The following is a 25,936-nucleotide window of genomic DNA, read 5'->3' as shown; positions in this document are numbered from 1 at the left end:
TTTCAGCATATTTATATTTCAACACCAATGAGATCAGAATGCAACCACCAGAACTATGTAATGTGCTTATCAAGGTGACAGTGGGTAGGGAGGGACATGTGTACTTTTCACCTGGATGAAATAGACAAAACCTCCAGCAACTTGTGGGATCCAGCAGCTGAGGAACTTGAGAACTGAAGTTAAGGAAAATGAAGCAAATTCTCTTTTTGACCAAGTTCATGGTCATCATACTAAAATGTAGCCTGTGAAATGTTACTTCCTGGATGGGAGGGCTTTTTCCAGAAGCTCTGGAGTTTATCTGGGGTCTCTGTCTCTGCAGCTCTGAGAGACCTCTGCTGAGTCTCTGTTTTCTCCAATTCCATTCAAGTTCAGCTCCAAACACATCTTAACACATGCTGCACCCCGAAACCTTTTGTGGATATACCTGGACCCCAAGTTTTTCCATTTGGTTGTAGTGGGAAGGCAGACAGCTCTGCCACTCATCACCTCTAAGAATCATTGCCAGGGAGAGGTGATCATAGGAAATAAGGAAAATTATGAAGACAATGATGAATGTCAGCCTCATTTCCACTTCAAAGCTCTTCTTGTTTTTCTAGGCAGACACAGTTTTAAGTCCGTCCCACTCCCATTGGACCCAGTATGTAAGCAACTGAATTTTTTTGTAGCCCATTTTAATTTCATCTTTCCTTATTAAAACTTAAACCAAAGAGTCAAGTTTCCCTGGAAATGTCAAAGAAGAGATCATATTATGTCTACTTAGTTAAGCAGCCCCCTCCAACCAAATCTGATCCAGTTTTTAAATTGACAAAACTAGATTACCAAGGAAATACAGTATCTGAATGCTATGAATTTTTCTTTCTTCATAAAAAAATTATTATAATACTGTGATTTACCAAGTTGCTAATAATACAATTATTTTGCACATTCAATGCACCAATGTAGGCATTGAACACTATCTCACCATCAATGTCACCTTCCCTCCACCAATGTTCCCAGTTTCCCACCCACCACCCCAGCCTACCCCCTTAGCAGGCATAAACAAATTTACTCATATTGTTTGTTACAACACAAAATCAAATGGAATTATCAAACCTTAGATCAATAAAGTTAATTTGTGATAAACGTTATATCTCACAGTGTTGTTCCGAAAATCATTGTCTGAAGATCAATTGTGCTGGTTAGTGCTTTTTTGTTTTTTTGTTTTGTTTTTTGAGCCACACCTGGCTATGCTCAAGGCTTACTTTTGTTTCTGCACTCAGAATTAATTCCTGGCAGGGTTCAAGAGACCATATGAAATGCCAGGGATCGAACCCGGGTCCACTGCATGCAAAGCAAGCACCCAACAGAACTCCACACATTGCCAGGGCCTGACAAACTGCCATCTTTTCACCTCCAAAACTCTTCTCCCAGAATCCTTTGCGCTGACCACTTCAGAGAAGCTGTTCTGAGACCAGCCCTCCCCTCCCACCATAGAATTCTTGTGTCCTTGAAGTCATTTCTCAGAGCTTAAAACAATGGATAGGGCTTGCTTTTCATGTGTTTGCATCTCTCACCTCCAACAATAGCTAAATTCATAGCTAAATTCTCTGAGGGTAGGAGAGATCAGACAAGTCAGCCTGCTCTTTACTGTTTTACCGCCAAGGCCAGGTGTGCGTGAATACTGCCCTGAACAGCAATTAAAGAAGACAAACTTTTTTTTTTTTGCTTTTTGGGTCCCACCCAGCAATGCGCAGGGGTTACTCCTGGCTCTGCACTCAGGAATTACTCCTGGCAGTGCTCAGGGAACCATATGGGATGCTGGGAATCGAACCTGGGTCAGCGGCATGCAAGGCAAACGCCCTACCTGCTGTGCTATTGGTCCAGCCCCAAGAACACAACTCTTATAAAGACTTTTTTAAATTTTATTTTATATATTTTTAAATTTTATTTGAAGCATCATTACTTACCATACTGTTACTGATAGGGTTTCATGCATATAACCTTCTAGTACCTCATACTTCCCAGAGTATCTGCTCCCCAGCCACCATTATCTCACTATCTCTCCCACCTCCTGCCACTCCACCCACTATGTGTAAGCTGAGTCCTGTAGACCAGATCTCATGTTCTGTTGGTTGATCCCTTACTATGTTTCTTTATATCCTACACATGAGAGAGATCGTACTTTATCTGTCCCTCTCCTGATTGATCCACTCAGCATGATGCTATTCTGATCCATCCACCTAGCAGCACATTACAGGAGTTATATATATATATATATATGTATATATATATAGTGAATAGTATTTCATTGTGTATAAATAGTCTGACTTGAATCTATGACATGGTGTTCCTAGAACTGTAATGGATATGAAATTTGCTGCCTGATTTGAATATGCACATGAGTTCTAGGTGAAATCAAAAAAAAGTTAATTTAAATCATCAGGAAAGAGAGCCTTTCAGTCAATTCCCAGACATGAGCCAGCCTCAAAACTCCATAAGGGAGATATTGGGGATCTCCTAGAGGATGGCACCTGCCAAAATTAGTTACTAATCATTCTTCCATTGTTCCCCAAAATGAACATAAGGCCATTACCCCAGGCAACCGCATGAGGAAAAAGGAAGAAATTAGATGTCTAGAAGCTCATCAGGCACTAACTCTGAACTGACACTAATTTCTGGAGACCCAAGAACTGAACATCTGACAGATCCTCCAGTCAGACAGGAGCATATGGAGATCTAGTGACCAATGGAGTTTTAGCTCATGTCTTGTGTGATTTTAGCTCGGCTCTAATAGAATCCCAGTGGAGTCCCTGAATCCACCCTGAGGTCATTTTCCAGCTGGAGTGAACACTGCAAATGGCATGGTCTGAGCATTGTTACAACTCCTGGATACCAATGCCACACACTGGGAGTTTCAAAGCAGTAAGAAAATTTATGGGTCACAATCTGGACCCTTCATTTGCAGATTAAGTTTTGTCAGTGGAACCAGGAATTAAACAGAAAGACTTTAGTTGCAACTTAGTCCTATTGTTATTTTTGTAATGTTTTTTAATGAGCTACATACTGAACCCAAGGTTAAGAAGTCTTTGTAGCCAGTGTCACAGATTTCAAGTCTCTCTAACCCACTTGACTGCTGAAGTGTCATTAGTGGCCCTGTGTTAGAGTCTGGTGCCTGCAAATAGAGAAAACGAGTAGTGCCTCCTTCATCCTTTTGCTCTGAGTCCCTCCTAGATTTATGGTCTCATTGCCCCCAATTGTGCTTTTTCTGTTAATTCACCATGTCAACTTTTGAGGATATCTTATTAGAAACTACTATCCAATTGCCATGTTCTATGCAATTTTAAACATTTGTCAAGTCCAATAAGCGATTCCCTGCCAGGAACAACCATGTTTTTGTGGGGATGAGGAATAGAGCATCACCAGTCATTCATCTGTCTCTCGCTTTCTGGACTGACTCGGACCAGGGAATAGACACTCCCCTCTCATCTTTCGTTAGAGTAAAATTAGAAAGATGGAAAATGAAGCTGACACCATTGATTCATTTTCATTTTCCCCAGAATTAAATTATTTGTTTCCAGTCACTGTTAATTATGGGAATGAGAATGCTTTGGATGCCAGGCAGTATCAGAGTTAGGAACTTTTCACTAAGCCTGGAATTGCCAAGCATGAAGGTCAAGAGAAAAATATAGCAGCAGTAGGAACAAAATATCAGTGTGTTTTTCATATGCAAATGGTCATTCTCTATTGGGAAATGGAGCCTCAGAAATGCCTGATTTATGGCATTTTGTAATATTTTTTCCATTGGCTATAGTAAGTTATAATAGCCACAATGCTTTGTAGAAATAATTACATTCACTCATGGCAGTAACTCTTCAAAGTCTTTTATCCACAGTATTTTATTTCTATGGGGCTGGAGCAACAGCACAGCAGGTAGAGCATTTGCCTTGCACACGGTAGACCTGGGTTCTATTACTCTGCCCCTCTCGGAGAGCCCGGCAAGCTACCGAGAGTATCCTGCCTGCATGGCAGAGCCTGGCAAGCTACCTGTGGCATATTCAATATGGCAAAAACAGTAAAAATAACGCATCTCATTCCCCTGACTCTGAAAGAGCCTCCAATTCCGCAGCGTTGGGAAAGACGAGTGAGGAGAGGCTGCTAACATCTCAGGGCTGGGACAAATGGAGACGTTACTGGCACCTGCTCGAGTAAATTGATGAACAACGGGATGACAGTAATACAGTGATTTCTTTGATGATTAGGTATGCAAAAAATTGTGCTTTTATTAAATTAGAGATCTGAATAAAATATTTAATGATTTTCCAATGTTCATTAGTCCTCAGGTCTTAAAAGTTTTTATCTAATTCTGAATTGTTAGGTCTTCATTGCAAAGCAGACTTTCTCATAAGATATTTGTTATCATTTTGGAAAAATGAAGACCCATTTAACACTTCAAAACATTTTGGGGGAACTTTGGCTCACACCAGGTGGTACTCAGGGGTGCCCTGACTCTGTGCTCAGGAATTACTCCTGATGGGCTTGAGGGAACATGATGAGATCTTGGGAATCAATCCTGGGTTGTCCACATGCAAGGCAAGCACCCTATTTGCAATACTATCTCCTCAGTCCCAATATTTCAAAACTTTAAAAATATTTCATCAGCCATAGTTACATTCTAATTCTGTAGTGTATGTATATATTCTGATGTATATTATGACTCACTTTGAAATGTGATGAATAATTGGTGATGCCTCATTCCTTACTCCCACTAACGCACAGTTGTCCTGGCAGAAAAATCATTATTTTGGACTGAGTAAATATGAATTCATACACAGACATGTTTCTAAATATTGAAACATGGTTCTAAATATTGACTCATTTATACCTCACCCTACTAAAAATACATGAATTATTACACCCATTTTTATAGATGAAGAAATTGAGGCACAGAGAGCTCAAGTAACTATCTGATCTCCCACAATAAGTGCTGCCATCGTATTATCATACTTGAGCATCCTGGCTCCAGAGCCATACTCATATCCACCAGGCTATGCCAGCTCAGATTTGATGAGAAGTGTGTCTGATATCATAATGCAGTGCCTAATACTGATGCAGATATGAAATAAACATTTGAAAAAGATCAATTCAGGAAGATTTCTGATCCAAAAAAATCAGAATGGGAAGCATTTCTCAATATGAAGCTGAAGCACACTAGGACAAAACTTGCTGGGGAGGGGCCCACACCTTGTGGTACTCAGGAGCTACTCCAGGGTCTGTGCTCCAGGGATCACTCTCAGTGGTGCTCAGGGGGCCATGTGGTCCTGAAGATTGAACCCAAGCCTCTCACATGCAAAGCATGCACTAAGGCCATGGAGCTATCACTCTGGTCCCAGACTAAATATTCTTAATACCAAATTATCACAAAACCAAATGTGGGTTAGTTTTTTGATAGGACTGTGTTGTCCAACAAGCCACAGGAGCTATCAAGTACTGGAATTGTGGCCCAATTCAGATGTGCTGTAAAAATCAAAACTTTTAGAATTGGCTTTACAAGAAAATGCAACATAGTATATATATATATATATATATATATATATATATATATATATATATTTGCTTTTTGGGTCACACCCAGCGATGCACAGGGGCCACTTCTGGCTCATCCACTTAGGAATTACTCCTGGTGGTGCTCAGGGGACCGTATGGGATGCTGGGAATCAAACCCGGGATGGCCGTGTGCAAGACAAATGCCCTACCCACTGTACTATGCCTTTAGCCCCCTCGTAACTTTTATGACAATTACACATCAAGGTAATACTTGTATAGATTTATAGGGACCTTAAAATTAACTTCTAGTTTTTTTCCTTTGTCTTAATGTCTGTCTAGAAATTTTCATAATATATGTGTAGGCTCACATTGTTTTTCTACTGGAAAGCACAGTCAGACAATGTCTTTTATAAGAATTTCCAGCAAAAGAATTGACTTTTTGAGACACGTTATCTTTGCAGTAGATCCTTGGCAAAGCTACTCTTGATCCCAAGAAAGAAGTAATGAAGCAAAAGAGCTTCCACACTCCAAGGTCTAATTGTGAAAAAATGAGCCATAGACACTCTTTAAAATAATGCTGTGGGTTCATTGCGTTCATCCTGCCTGTATCTCCAGCATTTGGTGATGTGCCTGACCCAGAGTTTGGAAAGATGATGAATGGAAAAATAGTAAATGGTGCGAGGTTAAGTGAAAGAATGGATGAGTGGATAGCAAGTGGCTGAAAAGTCTATGATTTTATCATTTCCTGCAGGTCAGTATGAGCATCACCATATTTATTTCGGATGCCGTTTGTGATATAGAAACACATTCTTTCAGCTATATCAGTAGCAAGATTAATTTCTCAAGCCAGCATAGAAGTCATAATACCTTTCCCAGGGGAATACCCACTGTGTTTCTGTGGGCCTGTACACTTTGTCAAGGCACAAAAGAAATCATTACTTATCCTTCTGTGTTCCTCAGAGGCTGGACAAACAATCCCAGAAGCTTCAGATTGATAAGAGGAAAATTTAACAAGTTTCATAGAACTGCACCTCCTATATGCACAAGGGAAAGAGATCAAGCAGAGATGAGAACTCACTACATAGGTTTTATTTATTTATTTATTTTTGCTTTTTGGGTTTCACCCGGCTATGCACAGGGGTTACTCCTGCCTTTGCACTCAGAATTACTCCTATATGCACAAGGGAAAGAGATCAAGCAGAGATGAGAACTCACTACATAGGTTTTATTTATTTATTTATTTTTGCTTTTTGGGTTTCACCCGGCTATGCACAGGGGTTACTCCTGCCTTTGCACTCAGAATTACTCCTGGTGGTCCTGGGGGACCATATGGGATACTGGGAATCGAAACTGGGTCGCCCGAGTGCAAGGCAAACACCCTGCCCTCTGTACTATCATTCCAGCCCCACTCACCACATAGTTTTGATCTTTAAATAGTTCAGCTAAGTCAAAGAGCTAGCAAAGGTCAGTAAGGGTAGTTACGGGGGGGGGCAGACAAAGGCATGAACATTGAAGTTCTTTCCCCATTGTAAAGATGAGGAAATTAGAGTCTCCCTGTGCAGTGGGGCAGACACCCTTATAGAAAGAATGCAAATTATGGACATGCACATTGCGTTGCCAAAGGCTTTATATTCGCCGTTAGTATCCCTGCCATTATATTTGCCTTTTGACAAAAACTAAATTTTAGAGTGGCATGTTTTTGCTCCCTTGTCATTTTCATAGATTTATGGAGCATAGGACACCATGGTTCCTTGCTCAGGAAGTTGTATTGAAGGTTTTTTTTCTGAAAGTTTCATTTAAAAAATTATAGTTGAGATAACATGATTACAATCAGGTCACTCTTTTTGTCTTAAGTGTGCAAAGTTAATACGCTTCTTCTACCACGAAAGTACCCCAAACTCTCCACACTATAATTATGTCACTTAGAAGCACTTTTTAAAATCCAAATGTTATATTTACATATTGGTATTTTGAAGTAATCACGTTTTCTGCCAATTATTTGATTCATAATTGAAATGACATTAAGAAAATATTACCAACTGCCTTATCAAAAATCAGAGAAATAAAGCTTTCCAAACAACCCATTCTTTAGCATTGCCACTCAGCATAGACAGTTAGCTTTCTTGATTCGATGATTGATTTGACTACAATTAAGTGTTCTCCTGTTTCAGTCTTGATTACTTAGAATAAACATACATCTTTTAATCAATTAGGAGTTTTATTTTTCATTTCCATTCAGTTCCTTCATAGGCCAATAGATCTGTGCCTGTCATCTTAGTGTCTGAACAATCCCTATGATATTCCATGTACTTTAATCAAAAAGAGGCTTGCCGAAAAGTTCATCTTTGGAAAATGTTGCTTTCATTCCTTATTTCTGTATTCAATTTAAAACACAATGAATTGATTTCAAATTGCTATGCAACTTGCCTGGCAGTTCATGGGTATCCTTCTTTTTTCCGTTGATTATGAGTAAGGATTGAAAGGATATTTTTCATGCAAGTTACTGTAATTATGATTACTAGATAGAGTACACCATTCACCCTTCTTTTTATCAACCCGTAATACTTGTCTCAAAAGCTGCAGGCATCTGCTCTTGGTTAGATTTTGACCTCTGCTCATTATCTGTGTGGGACATGTAGTTTGCGGTACTTAATCATCTTCCTCCTTAATTATGTTCTTGAGTGATATCCTATTTCCCAATGGAAATGGAAGATTGAGGGAAAGGACTGTTTGACAATGAGATGGTGAAATAAGTGAGAAGCAAATTACTCTTCATTACATACTCACTGGAGAATTAAAGTAGAACGGAATTACCCAGTGGAATTCCTCAGGACAAGAAATTCTTCAGACAGTCCACAATTTCTCCCCTAAAATGTCCTACTTCAAGTCATTTGCAGTAAATCACTCTTTTTATTACAATTGCCCTCTTTCACTGTGAAGAAATTGAAACCCCTTCCCATCTTTACCACAAGAATCAGCATAAATCAGCACCAGAATGAGATTTGAGCAAATTATCGTTCCATTCAGGTGTTGTCTGAACTGGAGAAAGAGGGGGTGTGATGGTGAGAGCCTAGACCTGAGTTCAATCAGGGTCCTCAATTCTCCATGAGGTTTTTGAAGACAGTAATACTTCACATTTTCCTTCCCCCTGCTCTGCTAAACTGATTGAACCTTTGTTTCTCATGTTTCTGACAGAAGAGAAATACACAGTATCCTACATGTAAATCATCATAGGTCACTAACAAAAATAAATGTTTCATGTTATTTGACAGATAGCTAATATTGTGTCAAATGCATGCTTTTGTGCATGTGTGTTCACGGTGGTCATGTGTGTTCATGTGTGTATGCAGACTTATGCTCATAGTGGGTTGAAACAAGCTTCCAAATTTGCCCTAGAAATGGATTTTTTTTCCTGGTTTTGGGACCACACCCAGCTATGCTCCGAGCTAACTCCTGATTCTGTACTTGGAGATCATTCCTGGTGGGGTTTAGAAATTGTATGGAACCAGGGTCAGCAGCATGCAAAGCAAGTAGTTTACCTGCTGGAGTATTACTCTCCAGCCCCTAGAAATAGATATGAAAGGTTTCTTTGCTTGATATTTTTATGACTAAAGTTGTAGAAACCTAAAATTATTATTACTTAGAAAAGAATTTTGAAATTCTAAATATTGGCATGCTGTTTGGTTTGTGTCCTTTCAGTTCTTTTGAATATGGCTAATCATGTAGCTATGTAGAGTGTGGGTTGCAATTATTATTCCTCTGTGCTTTCTATTACCATGTATAATTAAGATTTGACCCTTCTGACAGAAAATATAATAGGTTTCATATCCAATCCTGAGAAAAATTTTTTATAAACTACTCTGATTTGATTGCTTCATTTATATAAACATTCCATCAAAGTAAACTTCAGTAAATTTGAGTAGCAGCTAATTGATCATTATATAACAAGCCATTTAAAAAAAAGATCTCCTGTTAACTGGTTATGATGAAATGGGTTAGCCTTTATGTAATGTGAAAGATAACTTATATTTAATGTCTAAATATAAAATAAGTGTATTTTACATATTAAGTTCCCATTGCAAGAGTTCATCAATATCAACACAGTTGCTGTTTTGTTAGGTCTGTAACTGTTAGGGGCTTTCTTGTGAACAGAATACTGCAGGGTTTATTGCAGCATCTTTATCATTTCCCCACGATATGCCAACAGCAAGTCTTGAGTTGTAGCAACTATAATGTCACTCCTCATTGCCACATGTCTGCTGGGAATGGAAAGCAGAAACAACCCTGCTTAAGAACCACTAACTACACAGGAATTTGAGCACTGATCTAAATATGTTTTATATCTTCGACCATATCTATAAGGTAACCAAACTCATTGAGGTTTCTCAGGAGTTCAGGATGCCGCTCTGTCTAACATTCCTTGATTTAAAGAAGGCCTTTGATTCTGTTGCGACTGAAGTGGTCATTGAAGCCCTAGCCAAACATGGCATTCAAACTCAATACATCAGGATCCTCCGTGAGCTGTATATGGATTCACTACCAGGATCTCACCATTCTACAAGGAAGTGATCATTGACGTCAAGAGAGGGGTTCAGCAAAGTGATACCATTGCACCAAAACTCTTCAGTGCCACCCTCAAAAATATTTTTCTAAAGCACCAAAGATAAGTTCTGGAAGCTCCTGGAAGCCCAGGGTGATTGGCCACAGTCTGTGTTTCAGAGTTCTAAGTGAATTCCCTTGTTTGGGTCAAGACGTAACCATGACAACTGAGACAGTAATACAGTAACTCTTTGGGGGCCCTGATAGCTATGAGAACATCCATTTCAGTGCCCCCATTTTCTCTTGAGGTCAGATTGACCCAGAAAACAATATCTATGTCCCCATTTATTAGAGACGTTGAGGTCATCAAGAACAGATTATTCCAAGAGACAGTGTGCCAGCTCCATCTCTGGAGAATCTTGGTGAAATTCAGTTCTTCAAAGCAAACACTGGGATGTCCACTAGGCCAATTACAAGGGATTCAGTGATGAATATGGTTAAATCCACATCTTGAAGGAGCCTCATGTCAAAGACCAATATAAAGCTCACTGATGAGTGTGAAATGCACATCATTGTTGCGTTGCAGTGTGAGTTTGGTTTCCTGTTTGTTACAGGATGTCATGGTAAAAGGAAGAGTCCTAGATCCCCAGTGCACGACAAGAAATGTGACTGCTTGGGTGGTTTTTATAGGTCTTTGAGTTTGGAGAACTTAGCAAAGGATTTAAATAGATTCCCTCATTCTCCACTGACATCAGAGTTCTTGCCGTGTGCTTTACTAACACACATTTAGAGACATCCAGGCAAAACTAACCACCTTAAAAAAAAAAAAAGAGGCAATATGTCTAAGCCAGCTGAGTTGCTTAAAAGTCCTTAAAATTGGTATTTTCTTGTGCAAAACAGCCACTTGCTTAACACAAGCAGGCAAGTTTACAGTCTACCACCTGCCATTTTAGCCACCCTGAAGTCCGTTTACTGTGGCTAAGAGCACATGAGCCCATCTTGACCTGCCCGTGTGAGATAGAGAGGCCAGAGAGATAATGGCACTTTTCCTTGCACACAGCCAACCTGGATTTGATCCCCAGGTTTGATCCCCAGCACTCCATATGGTTCCTGAGCCCTGCCGGGAGTGATCACAGAGTCAAGAGTAAACCCTGAACACTGCCGGATGTGGCCCCCAAAACAAACCAAAATAATGTAAGTTAGAGCTCTTGCATAAAGGATGCTGAGAATCCATAATGAAGCATAAGTTAAGATATGAAAAGCTGGTAAAAGCTGGAACTCCGCTTTTGCTCTTCTTGATTGTCATATGACCATGGGTCACATTTGCCTGGCTGTCGGGTTCCACATTTGACTGTAGTGCTCTTTCTTTCTTTGCGGTGCTTGCTTCAAAGTTTTGTGGGGGCCACACTCTCTTGGTTATGGTGCTTAGCACACGTCAGGTGTTCCTGTGGGCAGGAGCGGCAAGGTGCTCGCACACCTTCAGTTGTGGTGCCCCCACACACACCTGGCTGCAGAGACCCAGAGATCACATACTCCACTGCAGCCAAAGGGGCTCACTCAGCACATGTGGGGGGCACTAGATCGAACTCATGCGCCTTGTGCTGAGAAAGCTGGCATATTTTGACCACTGAACCATCCCCAGAGAGAACCCTCTGGGGCTCTTTTTCTGGACTGAGAGGTCATGGTAGAGATTAGAGACTGGGGCTTTATGATGCAGAGGAAATGATCCTCCACATCCACAGGAAAAGGAGTAGCTTGAAAAGATTTATGATTTAGACATTTTATTAGCCACTAAAACTGTGTTATTATAAAATCCTTTCAAATAGGAGATGTTCAAGGCTCCATTGAATTTTTTAATTCAGTAACTGATTCCTGGTATGAGCTCCTCAAAAATCCAGGCAGAGAGCTGTGATTTTGTGCCTGAGGAACAGAGCCAGCCCTGACCATCGGCTGTGCCTGAGCTGCTTGCTAGGGGCCTGCATGATGGCCTTGAGCCTGCTGGCTGCACCAGGCACAGTGGTACTGAGTGACCATGTGCTCCATTGAGTCACATCTCTGGAAGTAAGACTGCTTAAGACTCCCGTGAAACCTGGACTGGAGAAATAGTTCAGGAGTTAAGGTATTTGCCTTGCATGCAGCTAACCCCTGGTTCAATCTTTAAGTACTTTCAGATGTGGCAATGTAATAACATCATAGCACTGTAGCACTGTCCTCCCATTGTTCGTTGATTTGCTCGAGTGGACCCAGTAACATTGTGAGACTTGTTGTTACTGTGTTTGGCATATCGAATACGTCACAGGTAGCGTGCCAGGCTTTGCTGTGCGGGCGGAATACTCTCGGTAGCTTGCTGGGCTCTCCAAGAAGGGCAGAGGAATCGAACTCAGGTCAACCAGGTCGGCCGTATGCAAGGCAAACGCCCTACCCACTGTGCTATCGCTCCAGCCCAAAAACATCATAACATAATGAAAATTGGTGGAACTCCCACAGTCATAGCCAGAGGAACAAATACAGATACTTTCACATGAGAATTTTTTTTAACACTTTGAACAGCAACCTTTACTAAGAAACATGACTCATACATTTGTATTCAAATACGTATATAAATTTACATGCACTTGTATATATATCCAAACATAGTACATTAGGCTGTGCATATAAATATATTATGTGTAAATAAACATGGAAACCAAAGTTTCATAAAATGGTACTTGAATGTTACTAGTATTTTAATTTTCGCTTGTTTTTAAAAATGTTTAGACACCGTGATTTGTAAAGTTGTTTGCAGTAGGTTTCTAGGCATATAATGTCAACCCCATCCCACCACTAGTGATCCCAGTTTTCCTCCCACTTCCTACCTTAACTCCTTGACAGACAGACTTTTAAGTTTAATTATTGTAGCGTGGGTCCGTACTTTCCATCGTATTGGGTCTAGTGGCTTAGATCAATGCAGATACCTCATCAGTACAGCCGAGCCTAGTCCAAGGTCCCCCTTGCCTCATGTGATTTCTGGGACTTCTCTTTTTTTTTTTCTTTTTTATTAGTGAAACGACATGAGGTACAGTTGTAGATTTACAAATTTTTGTGCTTGGATCTCGGTCATACCACGATCAAATACCCATCCCTCCACCAGTGCCCATTTTCCACCACCAGGATAATATCCCTCCCCCCCCATCCTCCCATCCCCCCATCCCCCCCTGCCACTGTGGCAGGGCATTCCCCCCTGTTCTCTCTCTCCTCCTGGGCGCTGTGATCAGCCAAAGAGGCATTGAGTGGCGAACATGTTCAGTCTAGGACTTCTCTTTCCACTTTCCCTCACCCCCATTCCTCTCCTTTCTTGGAATTTTTGTTTCGATAATCTACAGCTAATGTTGCCCACCTTTGATTTCTTCCATTAAGTTTTTAAATGCTGCTTTCCATAGTTAAATGAACAGTGCTGGCCTGAAGGATCTGCCTTACCATGCAGTGGAGGGCCTGGGTGCCCTTGTAAGCAGGTCGCAGGCATGCAGTGAGTGGTGCTGTGTGGAGCCAGGCGAGGCACAGTGATACCACGGACCTTGCAGCTGGTTTACTGTGTCCAGTTTAGCTGCTGACATGACCCTCCTCCAAGACACATTTGGTTGGTAAGGCCTCTACTTCCTGATCCTATCAAGCCCGCTAAGATCAGTTCTTGATAAGTAGATGAATGTGTGTTTTAGTCCTCGGCATCATCAGATTTACAGGAAAAGTCAATAGGAATTTCCCTGACAGAAACCAGAACATAAAGGAGGTGTATATCTGTGAGGTTTCCGGATGTACTTTTCAACGTCTTTCTTCTCTCTAGTCCCTTTCCCTCGCTGCCAAGGATGGTGCTGCAGCAGTGGCCCTGGGGTGGGGGCCTTGCCCCTAGTCAAGGTGCTGACACACATGCCTGCTAGTGGTCCTTCTTCTTTCCGTGATGCTCATGTTTGTACTGGCCCTGTGCTCGCACACACAGAGAGCTCGTGCTGCGATGTGTCCCTGAGGATCCCCAGGGCAGTGCCGTGACCACGATCATGCTAGGGACACGCAGGATCCTGCCCTGGCTCCAGCTCCCAACCTCATGCCCCCAAAGGCAGGTGCTTGGCCACTCAGCACCCCAAAATATTTTCAACGGTGTCACTGATGTTTCTACCACCTGCTGTTATTATTGCACGTTCCTTTCTTAAGTTGATTTTAAGACTTCATCTATTACTTGGAATAATATAAGAAATATATTTTTTGCACGACTCTGTTTTTGGAGGCAACAGTTTAAAAAGTCAGGCAGATCAAGACTTGTGACTTGATGAGGTCTGTGATCCACCTCTCTAAAGGAAACAAAATTTGGTTCCATGATCCTATTTGAGGGGCCGGAGACATAGTACCAGAGTTCAAACAGTCACTTGCCCTGCATGCCGCCCATTTCAATTTCATTCCCCAGTCCACAGAGGGTCCACTGAGTGCCACCAGAAATAATGTAATGAAAGAGTGAGCACAGAGCCAGGAGTAAACCCTGGGTGTGGCTAAAAAAAAAAAACAAAATAAAAAGAAGCGGAAAAAATTTAAGTAAAGTAAAATGCCATAATCTTACTTGAGAACCTTAAATCTGAGCCAAAGTCACTGTTCTCCCCAGAGCACGGTCAGCTTCTCTGGAAGGAAGAACTCCACCCCATGCTCTGGATACCTAGACCTCAGATGAGTCTACATTTTTGCCTGGACTCCTCCTGCAATGGTACCTATGAACTAGATCCAAAGGCAGTCTGAGAAGCAGCCTCCTTGGTCCTGCCCACAGATCATCTGAGTGAGCCCAACTACCCTCAGGCTGTAGCAAGCTGCCTTCTGAGAAAGTACAGGCTGCACTTGGAGAAGGAGTTTACGCCCGTTTCCCCAGATGCCCACAGCATGGGCAGAGAATGTCTTTGTGGTGTGTGTGTGAGAAATAGGCAAGCAAAGAATGGAAATAGGCAAGCAAAGAAATATATCGACACACTGTATTGCAACCCATAATGTGTGTGTGTGTGTGTGTGTGTGAGAGAGAGAGAGAGAGAGAGAAATGTTTTTATCAAAACTTATTTAGAAAGATGTGAGGGGGGAAATTACATGTTTGAGAGAGATCACGGGCTTCTCCAGAATGGAAATAGGCAAGCAAAGAAATATATCGACACACTGTATTGCAACCCATAATGCCCAAAAGGAGAGAGAGAGAGTATGGGGGGGAATTGTCTGTCATGGGGGGTGAGGGGGGGGATGGGGAGGATACTGGGGACATTGGTAGTGGAAAATGTACTCTGGTGGAGGGATGGATGGTCCATCTTTGTTTAACTGAAACTCTAACATGAAAACTTTGTAAGTGTTGCTCACGGTGATTCAAGAAAGAAAGGAAAGAAAGAAAGAAAGAAAGAAAGAAAGAAAGAAAGAAAGAAAGAAAGGAAATATTGATACAAACAAGCAAGATGCATGTTTAAAGAACAGGACCTTGGAAGAACAAGGCAGAATCGCTTTTTAAAATACATTAAGGGCCCAGAGAGATAGTGCAAAGGTTAATGCACTTGCCTTGCATAAGACTGACCCGGCTTTGATCCCTGGTCCCAGCTGTGGTCCCTGGATCCCACCAGAGTGATCCCTGAGCACAGAGCCAGGAGTAAGCCCTGAGCACTGCCATGGATGGTTCCCAGACAAACGAAAAAGCATTTGTTGAACCCAGGAGATAACTCAAAGGTTTGGAGGGAGTGTGCTGGACATGTCCGAGGCCCCAGGTGTCTCTCATGGTCCCTGACCCTGCTGGACAGGAGCAGCACCTCCAGGTACAAAGTCCATCAGGTGCCCACATCTGAGCCGCGTGTCACTGGGAGTGGTCCCCAACTTCCAAGCCCAGCTAGGGAGACCCCACTTAAATGCACTAACTAAAATTGTCGTTCTATCATACTAAATATTGTAATTTTAAAATAATAATAATAATCTCGCTTTGTAAAGTCAGCTCTGAGCAGAAAGTGAATGGGCTTTTAAGCGCCATAGACGAACTGTGTGGAGCACTGCTGCCCCCTTTTGGTAAAGTAGCTTAATTACAGGTCCAGTGGTCTGTGGCAGACACTTACAGAGACTTGTTTAAGTGACAGAATCGGGGACACTACTGGTATAGAGGGCTCATGTGTCAGGAAGAGCGCGCTTCACTGCTGCTCTCTGCATCTCATGGGGCCACACGTGCTCCCATGTCACGTACTTTCTGTCCTTCCCGGCAGGATTGGAGGAGCCATTCCCACCGTGTTCTCCTACTTTGCCGAAGTGCTGGCCCGAGAGAAGCGGGGTGAGCATCTCAGCTGGCTCTGCATGTTCTGGATGATCGGCGGTATCTACGCCTCTGCCATGGCCTGGGCCATCATCCCGCACTATGGTAAGAAGCTAACCTGGCCCAGCGCAGCCGCCACCTTGCTTCACTTCTGACTTCATTCACCTTCCTGATCGCTCCCTCCCTCCCTCTCCCCCTCCTCCTCTTCCTTCCTCTCTCTCTCTCTCCCTCTCTCTCCCATCTCTTCTCTCTTTCTTCTCTCTCTCTCTCTCTCTTTCTCTCTCGCTCATGCTCTTTTGACAAAAAAAAAAAACCATCATGATTCTCTCCCTTTCATTTTCTATGCCTAGACTTTTTTGTTTTGTTTTGTTTTGTTTTGGTCCAGAGATCTGTATAAGGTAAGACTGTGCCAGTGGTCCTTCAGGAATACAGTTGTGTTTTACCATTGAATTTTTTGTTGTTATTGTACTTAGGGGCCATACAGACTGGGGTTATGTGTTGCCTACATTGACAACTCTTATCAAAAGTATCCAAGCACGGGTACAGGACCACAGCAAACCGCAAGCGTCTCTCAGGGCAGTGCAGGCACCAGAGCTCCCCTGCCCTTCTTTGCCACATGCCGGACTCACTGGCGAGCTCTACAGCATGCAGACCCCGCCCACCAGTGCCAGGGTGGGTGGGGGCTGTGGCAGGTGTTGAACCCTTGCATAGCACTGTACCACTGTGCCCCACCCTCAGCTCTGTGTTTCGCCATTTTTAAATCCATTGCTTTCATTTGCTTCCTGTGTGCTATCCGTGGGGTCCTTGCCCAGGGGGAGGTGAGAGTGATCCCCAGACCATACTCAGATCATAATAAGGCAGACCATACTCAGATCATACCCAGATCATACCCAGATCATACCCAGACCATACTCAGATCATAAGACAAACAGAAGAACTGAAGCGTGAACTCCCCGGCCCCCACTTTCCAGGCACCCTCCCCAGTTCTCCTGAGCACTCAGTGTACCTGCCACTTGGAGACCTGAAATGCTTCTGAGTTCTATTGCTTTGTTTTGTTTGGGGGCTATTCCTGGCAGTGCTCAGGGGTTATCCTAGCTTTGTGTTCAGGAATCACTCCTGGTAGGGCCTCGGGGACCATTTGGGGTGCCAGGGATCAAACCCACGTCGGCCGCATTCAAGGCAAGTGATCCTCCCACCATACTTCTCCCCGGCCTTGTGTCTGGCTTCTCTGACTTGGATGCCTGAAGTTCCCAGTTGCTTCCCTCACAAACACCTAAGTCAGGGGTAGGGGAACCGAATATAGGAATCAAATTCAGTGTATCAGCAGAGCGTGTGTGTGTGTGTGTGTGTGTGTGTGTGTGTGTGTGTGTGTGTGATGTATGTGTGTGGATCAACAGGCTGAAGTTAGCCAAATATGAACACTATATGAAAACCCCTTGTGACCTCACTCATTCATTGCTCTGTCTGAAACCTAACAAAGCAAAAAACTCAGGTTTCAGAAATTTGCTCTTGGCTCATTTTCTTCTCTCTCTTTTTTCAAAAAAAATTCTGAGACTATATATAATGTCCAGATATTTTTTTCTGCATTTTTTTCTACAACAGAGCAACAGAGTGACTTTTAAAAAATTATTTTTGGTTTTGGGGACACACCATGATGTGGGGATCAAACCAAAGTTGGCGCATGTAAGACAAACACCTTAGCCTTTGTGCTCTCTGGCTCTGGCCTCAAACCTAGCCAGAGCTCACAGTGGTCCTTGCAATTGGTGAGCTCCGACAGGCCAAGCATGATGGTGTGCATCTGTCAATAGTCTCCCCACTCGGCTTTTAGTTCCTTGGGCTCTTCCCCTTCATACCTCCCTGCCTTTGCTCTATGGAGGGCTCCAGATTTTTTTCTCTGGCCTTTCTGCCACTCAGTCAGTGACTCACCTACACAAAATAAGCACTATCCCCAGCTTTTTTTTTTCAATCCCACAGTAAATAATTTTTGTTTATAACAAAAGGGCTTCCTAAGCCACTTGTAATTAGAAAGGTTGAAGGTAGTAAATCTTACACAATGCATGAAAAATTACCAAAACAATCACAGTACAGCAGAATTAAATGTATTTGAGACTGACTTTAATTTCTGTGTCGAAGTAGCCTTGAGAAATAGTCATGCGGTTAATGAAAAAGAAATTAATAAAGGTCCATGGAAGTGACTTAGCGATACATGGAGGCCATGTCTTGTAGGTATAAGGAGGGAAGGCAGAGAAGAAAGGAAGGTAGGGAGGGAGAGAGGGAGGAAGGGAAGAAGAAAGGAAGGAAGGAAGGAAGGAAGGAAGGAAGGAAGGAAGGAAGGCCTTTTGCATCTGGAAGTATGACTGAAAAATCAAGTTATTTCTATCAATCCCATATATATATATTATATATATATATTAGAATTAAGGGGTAGTCTTTTAAAATACGCTTATCTTTTTAAAATCCCTATATATATTGAAGAGTTTTAATTGTTTCGGCTGGAGTATGATTTTTTTTGTTTGTTTTTTTGCTTTTGGGGTCACACCCAGCGATGCACAGAGGTTACTCCTGGCTCTGCACTCAGAAATCACTCTGGCGGTGCTCAGGGGACCATATGGATGCTGGGAATAGAACCCAGGTCAGCCACATGCAAGGCAAACGCCCTACCCGCTGTGCTATCAATCCAGCCCCTGGAGTATGATTTTTAAAAATCCTGTATTGAGGTTGCTGGATTCTGTGTCCTGTGACTGGGGTGAGGGAGGAATATTGTGAAAATCCCTTAAACTGCTTTTGCTCTCTGTGAATTACATCTTTTCATATGTGACTTTTAGTAAAAGTTGACTCTTCTCTCACCCCTGAAGGGAGCCATGGTTGGATCCTACCCATCCTCAATCAGATTTCTGATCAGTCTCTGGGCCTGAGACTCAGCAGGAATCATTTAAAGATCATTTAAAGAGTCCTGCAGCCCAGATTGAGAATCTTCAATGGCTCACCTCTCCCCTCGGGTGGGCTCTGAGCCAAAGTCTACACAGGGGCCGGGTCGCGTCTGTCCTGTGAATATTTGGGCAGTCCCGACCTGCACGCCTAACTCCTTTCATGAGTGTCGGTTACTACGCCCTGGGTTTTTTAGAGTCCCATTGACCTCAGAATGTCAGTCTTTTCAAGGGTACCTCTTTTCATGTACTGAAAATGATCCAAGGGTTAAAGTCTCTGCATGCTGTTGGCAGCTTTGGGAAAAATACAAAACATGAAACGCTGTGTTATTTCTCTCGAGCTCTCTGTTCCATCAGGGATGCTGCAGCCCAGAGAAGCAAGAGAACGGGAGGCCCTACCTCTACCCTCTTCCATTCAAGAGCCAGAGGAGCACCTTTGCCCTGGGCTGAGTTTTATTCACTCAAAGCCCATCACCAGCCTTTTTCACATGGGTAATATAGAATTTGCTTGAAGGGTCAGGATGTCATTGGCACCCACTTGGCGGGTGATCCTGATGACCAGAGGTGCCCCCAGCCCCAGTGTAAGAAGCTGTTTCTGCATTCATGTGTGACCCAGTGGTTGGTGCCCAGTTACCACCATTTGAACCCTGGCTCCACACCAGCACCTGAGACCACGCAGATATTGAGCTGGTCACTAAAGGTTGTCTGGAAGGATTCCTAACAAGGTCAGCATAACACCAGACAGAAAAAGCTGTGGTCAGATTGTGGCTGTGAGTTCCTGGTGGATGGTGGGCCTAGCAGTTTCTATACCAGCTTCAGATTACCAGGGTGTTGTACCTTCACACGTTGCTTGAGGGGCTGAAAGTCTCCCTGGAGACGGACAGGCAACTGCCAATATGGAAAGCTTCTGAATATGTAAAATGTCCTCAAACAGTCCAGCAAGGCTGCAGGGACTGAGGGCTCGTGTCTCATCATACCCTGCACCTCTTCTGCCAGCCGCCGCCATGTTACCAGCTACTTCCATTGAGCCTCAAGGCTGTTCCCTGTACACAGAAGGCCACGGCTTCCCACATCACGTGTGGCTGAGCTGCTGTGACCAGGCATAGAGAAAGGATGCTTCTGGAATCCCCACACTGGCAAGGCTAGACACCAGTTCTGGGACCAACAGTCAGAGTAAGGGCCGCTCTGGGTGTGCTCCCCGAGGCCCCTGTAATCAGGTCATCTGAGACCTTAATGGAAGCACCTTGGAAGGGAAAACAGGAACTGGCTGAGTCACCTGCACTTCGCAGCCTTGGCTGAGTGCTTCCTTCTGAGGCGGGTGTGTGGGAGTGTGGCTCGCTCCATTAACGCTCTGTCGTCACTGCAGAGGACACATTGTCCCCTGCTGAGGTGCGTGAGGATGTGCAGCAAGGATGTCGGTTATCTAAATGGGGGGTTCTTTGAGCTGCTGAGGGAGAAGGCAGTTGGGGTAGCAAAGGGACCACCATGACAAAGATAGTTGGAAATGATCTCTCTGTATAAGAACTGCGTGCTAAAAATAGGTAAAGGGACAAACATAATAACCTCTCAGTACCTGTATTGTAAACCAAAGAAGAGAAAGAGACAGAGACAGAAAGAGACAGAGAGACACAAAGACAGAGAGAGAGAGAGAGAGAGAGAGAGAGAGAGAGAGAGAGAGAGAGAGAAGAAAGGCGCCTGCCATAGAGACAGGCTGGGGGGAGAGGGTGGTGGCAGGGAACCTGGAAACACGGATGGTGGGAAATGTGCACTGGTGGAGGAATGGGTGTTGGAACACTGTATGACTGAAACTCGACCATGATTAGCTTTGTAACTATCTCACCATGACTCAAAAAAAAAAATTTTTTTTAATTGGCTTGAATTACTTTTATTTTTTTATTTTTTTTATTAGTGAAACACCATGAGGTACAGTTATAGACTTATAAATTTTTGTGCTTGGGTTTCAGTTATACAATGATCAAGTACCCATCCCTCCACCAGTGCCCATGCTCCACCAAAGTTTTTTCAAAAAGTTAAAAAGTGCTTTTTGCTTTGCCCTTTTAGAATGGGGTCTTGAAGTCAGGAGCTGCCTCTTTGATTGCGTATTAAACCACACACAGCACAGGCCTGAGGTCTTGGCGCTTCCCTTCAAACTCCCCTGTCAGCCACTTGCTGAGCTCTTTCTGTGCTCCAGGCTCCATATCAGGTACATTGTCTCTGGTACCAGAGCTTATAGTTGGCGCCTTGGGCGTTTGAGACGGGGCCCTTTCCTGGGTTCCAGGGAGGGAACCGTAGTCCTCACGGCCGACAGGTGGCGCTGTGGAGCCGCTTTGTGAGCCAGTCCTCAGCCACAGCCCACCCCTTCTCTTGGGGAATCATGTTTTTAAATGCACATGAAATACATAGGATCAGAAATGACACCAGCTGACTCAAGATACTCTCATCCAACTCATATTGTCATATTCATTAACAGCACTTATTGACAGTTCTAGCAACCGCTGCCATAATTGAAGTGATTCCAGCCTCGAAACTAGAAATCAATTAATCTTTACTTTTGAATCTTAGGAAACCGCTGCGCTGGGGGGTTCTCTCTGGAATCCCACAGCATCTTTCACCATCTGTCTACGCTAGTTAAGATGAGGACAACTGGGTCCAGAGAGATAGTTCAGGAGTTAAAGGCGCTTGCCTGTCACACAGCCGACCCTGGTTTGATCTGCAGATCTTGAGCACCACTGGGTATTTCCCCAAAATCAACACCCCTGTATGAAGAAAAAAAAACACCCAAAAATACAGACGCATTAGGATAACAGTCTACCAAAGGAGATGAAAACAAATCAAAAGATATAATACAAATATGTTTGATGTCACATATTAAAAACCACCACCAACATCAAACACCCCGATAGAAGAGTTTACTTTAGAGTTTTGTCATTCATTTGTCACTTTCCAACCAATAGAGACATTCTAGGGAGCACAGAAATCACACAACTCTACTTACATCTCATTGCTCAAAATTTCAACACTTGGGGCCATAGTGCTAGTATAGCAGGGAGGGGGCTTGCCTTGCATGCGGCTGACCCTTGTTTGATTCCTGGCTTCCTATGTGGTACCGCAAGCATTTCCAGGAGTAACTCCCTGAGCACAGAGCCAGGAGTAAACCCTGAGAAAAAATCCAACTTCATTCAATTCATGACCTTGATGCAAAGGGTACATGGAAAATGTATAGTTGTCTTCTCACTCCAATCAGCAAGGAAAATACATATCAAATTAGAGGGGAAATTGGGAGACAGCTTACCATCCTTGCTGTTCCATTTAACTCTTCCTCTGGGAAATCTTTTAGAGTTGTTCATAAAGCTTAAGTAGGATGGGTTTGAGTGGAACAAGTCTACTTGTACATTTTTTTCAACCAACATGTTGGAAACATTGTTTTACTTATCAGTGCAATAAATATCTATAATTAATAAATACCTATAGTTAATTATCAATTCCCTTGTAACATTATCTTTTCATTTTTGTTGTATAGTATTGGTGATATCATACATCACTAGTGTTCCTATCATAGGATACAGCATTAATGGTAGATGCTGACAGATGATTCATCTTATAAACAAACGTAAACTTAGGGTGTCAATAAATACAGCACAGTACTGTAAATGATTTTCTCTTATTTTCTCTTGTGATTTTGCTAATAATATTTTCTTTTCTTGCTTCCTCTGTTCTAACAGTACAATACATAATACATAACTATGTTAATCATTTCTATACCAGCATAAGTTCTATTTCCCAGAGTTTTTTACGTTGTGTTTGAAGGGGTGGGGGGGTGGCTGGGTTGAGAGGATGTTTCACATCTGTGTTGTCTAAGGTCAATTATAGTTCATAATCCAAAGTATAAGATGGCACTTCTAGTCTAGCCTATTTGGATGCCAGTAACAGAAAGCAGCTATAGTTAATGAAATTGGACTAGGAATTTATTAGAAAGCTGTTGAGTTGTTCACAAAATGCTGAGGAAGGCTGGGAAACCCAGCCAGAGAGCAGCAGGAACCGTTGCTGGGATGACTTGATGGTCCAGTTCCTCAAGCTAAGCCCCAAGCCCACTCATCCCCTCATCCAGGCCCTCATCCCCCAAACTTAGAGTGTATGAAGAAATAGCTCAGATTACCCAACTTCACTTTCCAGTATACTGAGGAGCTTTGAGATTGGTTAGACTATTCTTTCCGTGTCATGGACAATATTGTTATCCCTGCAAACTGCAAACCTTACAGACACCATCGATTGTCAGTAAATCCTAGTCACAGTCACAGGACAGGGTGTCCAGGCCCCCTCAGTGTTCACTTAGCACTTGCCCATCAAGTCTCAGTCCCGGAGGAGAATCCAGGCTATATGAAGGTGGGTGCAGTTGGGTGGGTGTGTACTTTCTGAGTTGGTTTCAGAAAATATAAGTTCAAGGCTCCAGAGAGACTTTTCTATGGGTATGAATTCTTTTTTGTGTTTCAGTGGACCAAGCTTTCCTGATCCTCAGACCTCATTTAGCTAGATCCTGGATCTTTCCTAAAACAAGTCTGATCTCCAGACTGACGAGTAGACCAGGTCCTTCACAAATCCTGGAGAACTTGATCCGAAGTAACTGGCTCTTACCATTACAACAAGCAGGCTTGGTGAAAGTTAGTTCTGTTTACTGTGGCTCCAGGTGCCTACTTCAAGACATCTTCCTGTTAGACTTACCTTGAGGACAAATAAAACACCATTACATTTTCTAGCGTAAAAATTTTGACTGTGGGGACTGGAGTGGCAGTACAGCAGATAGGGCATTTGCCTTGCACAAGGCCAATCCAGGTTCGATTCCCAGCATCCCGCATGATCCCCTGAGCATCACCAGGAGTAATCCCTGAGTGCAAAGCCAGGAATAACTCCTGTGCATCACTGGGTGTGATGCAAAAAATAAATATTTGAATAAAATTTTAAAGAAAAAAATTTTTGAATGTGTTCAGCTAGTAGATTATGCTATTTCTAGTCTCAGACTTGTGCAAGCCACTTTCTCGTAAAAATCTCTCTCTTTCTCTCTCCTTAGCTATATTCACCTACCTAGCTCTCAATAGAATGGTTATATTTGTGGCTGGCTCTGTTTCTCTGAAGATCCTGACTAAAACAAATACCTAGCCTTGATATGTCCCCCATTTTCTGGCAACACTGAATGCAGAGGATTACTGCACTCTCTAAACTCTTCCCTAAATCACCAAACACATGAAGTAACACCACAGGCGGCCCTTTCTAACACGCCGGCACACCCTGAAACTCCCCTAATGTGTTCTACCTTGTTGTAATGAACCCACAAATTCAAGTTTCTTTGGGTAAAAATAATAAAATAAGTAACAGTGGTGACTCCAAGTAATGGAGGGGATGCAGAGAAATTCCATGTTTCATGCTTTAATGTACAGCACAGTGTGACCAATCTGAAAAAACAGTTCGGCAGTGCCTTAAAAGCACAAAGCATGCACACTAACTGACCCACAATGGCACACCTGGGTATTTAGCCCAGAAAAATGAAAATCTGAGCCCACACAAAAGCTTACAAGTGATTGTTCATAGCAGCTTTTTTATCTTTATGAGCCCCAAATTGGCCATCACCCAAATGTGTTCCCAGTCCTGGACAGCCTCTCAGCACTGAGAGGAAAAGAGCAGTTCACACAATGGTGTGTTTCGACTTGAAGGGCATTTTGCTGAGCCAGAAAAGCCAACTCCATAACATGCTTATGGAATGTTTTTCTTAAATGACAATGAGATGGGTGACAAGTTCATGGTTGTCAGAAGTTTGGGGTGGTAAGAAGCGGGCTGGGTTCATGCCTGAAAATTCTTGGTTTTGTGTTGTTCTGGGAGGGACACACCCAATAGAGCTCCTCAGCAGTGCTCAAGGGCCTTTCCTGGCTCTGTGCTCAAGTATCACTCCTGGTGGTGCTCAGGGGACCCTTTGTGAACTGATGATCAAACCAGGGTCTGTGTGATACAAAGCGAGTATCTCAACCTCTGTATTATCTCTGTGACCCCTTCTTCCACACCTGGAGATTTTAACTGGGAAATCATTGGGTTTATGGACTAGTATCTTGATCAGAGAGATGATTACTTGAACCCGCACATAAGGTGGCTTAGAACTGTCCTCATGCATTAGACAATGCCCATTTATTTCCTTTGCTATTGTGCTATAGTTAGATCTATTTATAACCTTTTAGGGAAACTCAGTGAAGGTCTTTTTGCACTGTCTTGGCAACTTTCTCTATAAAATCATTAATAAATTTTCCTGAACGATGTTCTTACATAGATCATCTTATTCATCCTAAGAATCATGGGTGCAGAAGCAATAGTGTTATTCCCATTATCCTAATGGAAAACCTGTTTCACAGGAAGCTGTCCTCTTCCAAAGTGATCCCAAAAATGGAAGATTAGATATGAAAAACAGCTTTTTTGAGGGCCCCCCCCACCCACCCCCAGATATCCTCCAGATGTGACAAAGCTAAGAAATACTCCAAGGGGCCAGAGCGATAGTATAGTAGGTAGGGTGTTTGCCCTGCACGTGGCTGACCCGAATTCCATCTCCAGCGTCCCATATGGTCCCCTGAGCACCATCAGGAGTAATTCCTGAGTGCAGACCCCTGAGCATCACTGGGTGTGTCTCAAA

General features: G+C 43.0%; 1 protein-coding gene across 1 annotated transcript in view; it reads left to right on the top strand.

The window, feature by feature from the left end:
- Positions 1–25,936, top strand: part of SV2C (synaptic vesicle glycoprotein 2C) — a 171,882-nt gene that overhangs the window by 57,270 nt on the left and 88,676 nt on the right. The window contains exon 3 of the mRNA XM_056112502.1: positions 16,296–16,447. Within this exon, the coding sequence (XP_055968477.1) occupies positions 16,296–16,447 (152 nt within the window). The remainder of the gene's footprint in view (positions 1–16,295; positions 16,448–25,936) is intronic.

The sequence above is a fragment of the Sorex fumeus genome, unplaced genomic scaffold (assembly GCF_029834395.1).
Source record: "Sorex fumeus unplaced genomic scaffold, SorFum_2.1 ptg000018l, whole genome shotgun sequence".
Lineage (NCBI taxonomy): Eukaryota > Metazoa > Chordata > Mammalia > Eulipotyphla > Soricidae > Sorex > Sorex fumeus.
Note: the sequence above shows the minus strand (reverse complement) of the source record. Positions and strands in the feature narration are given on the sequence as shown.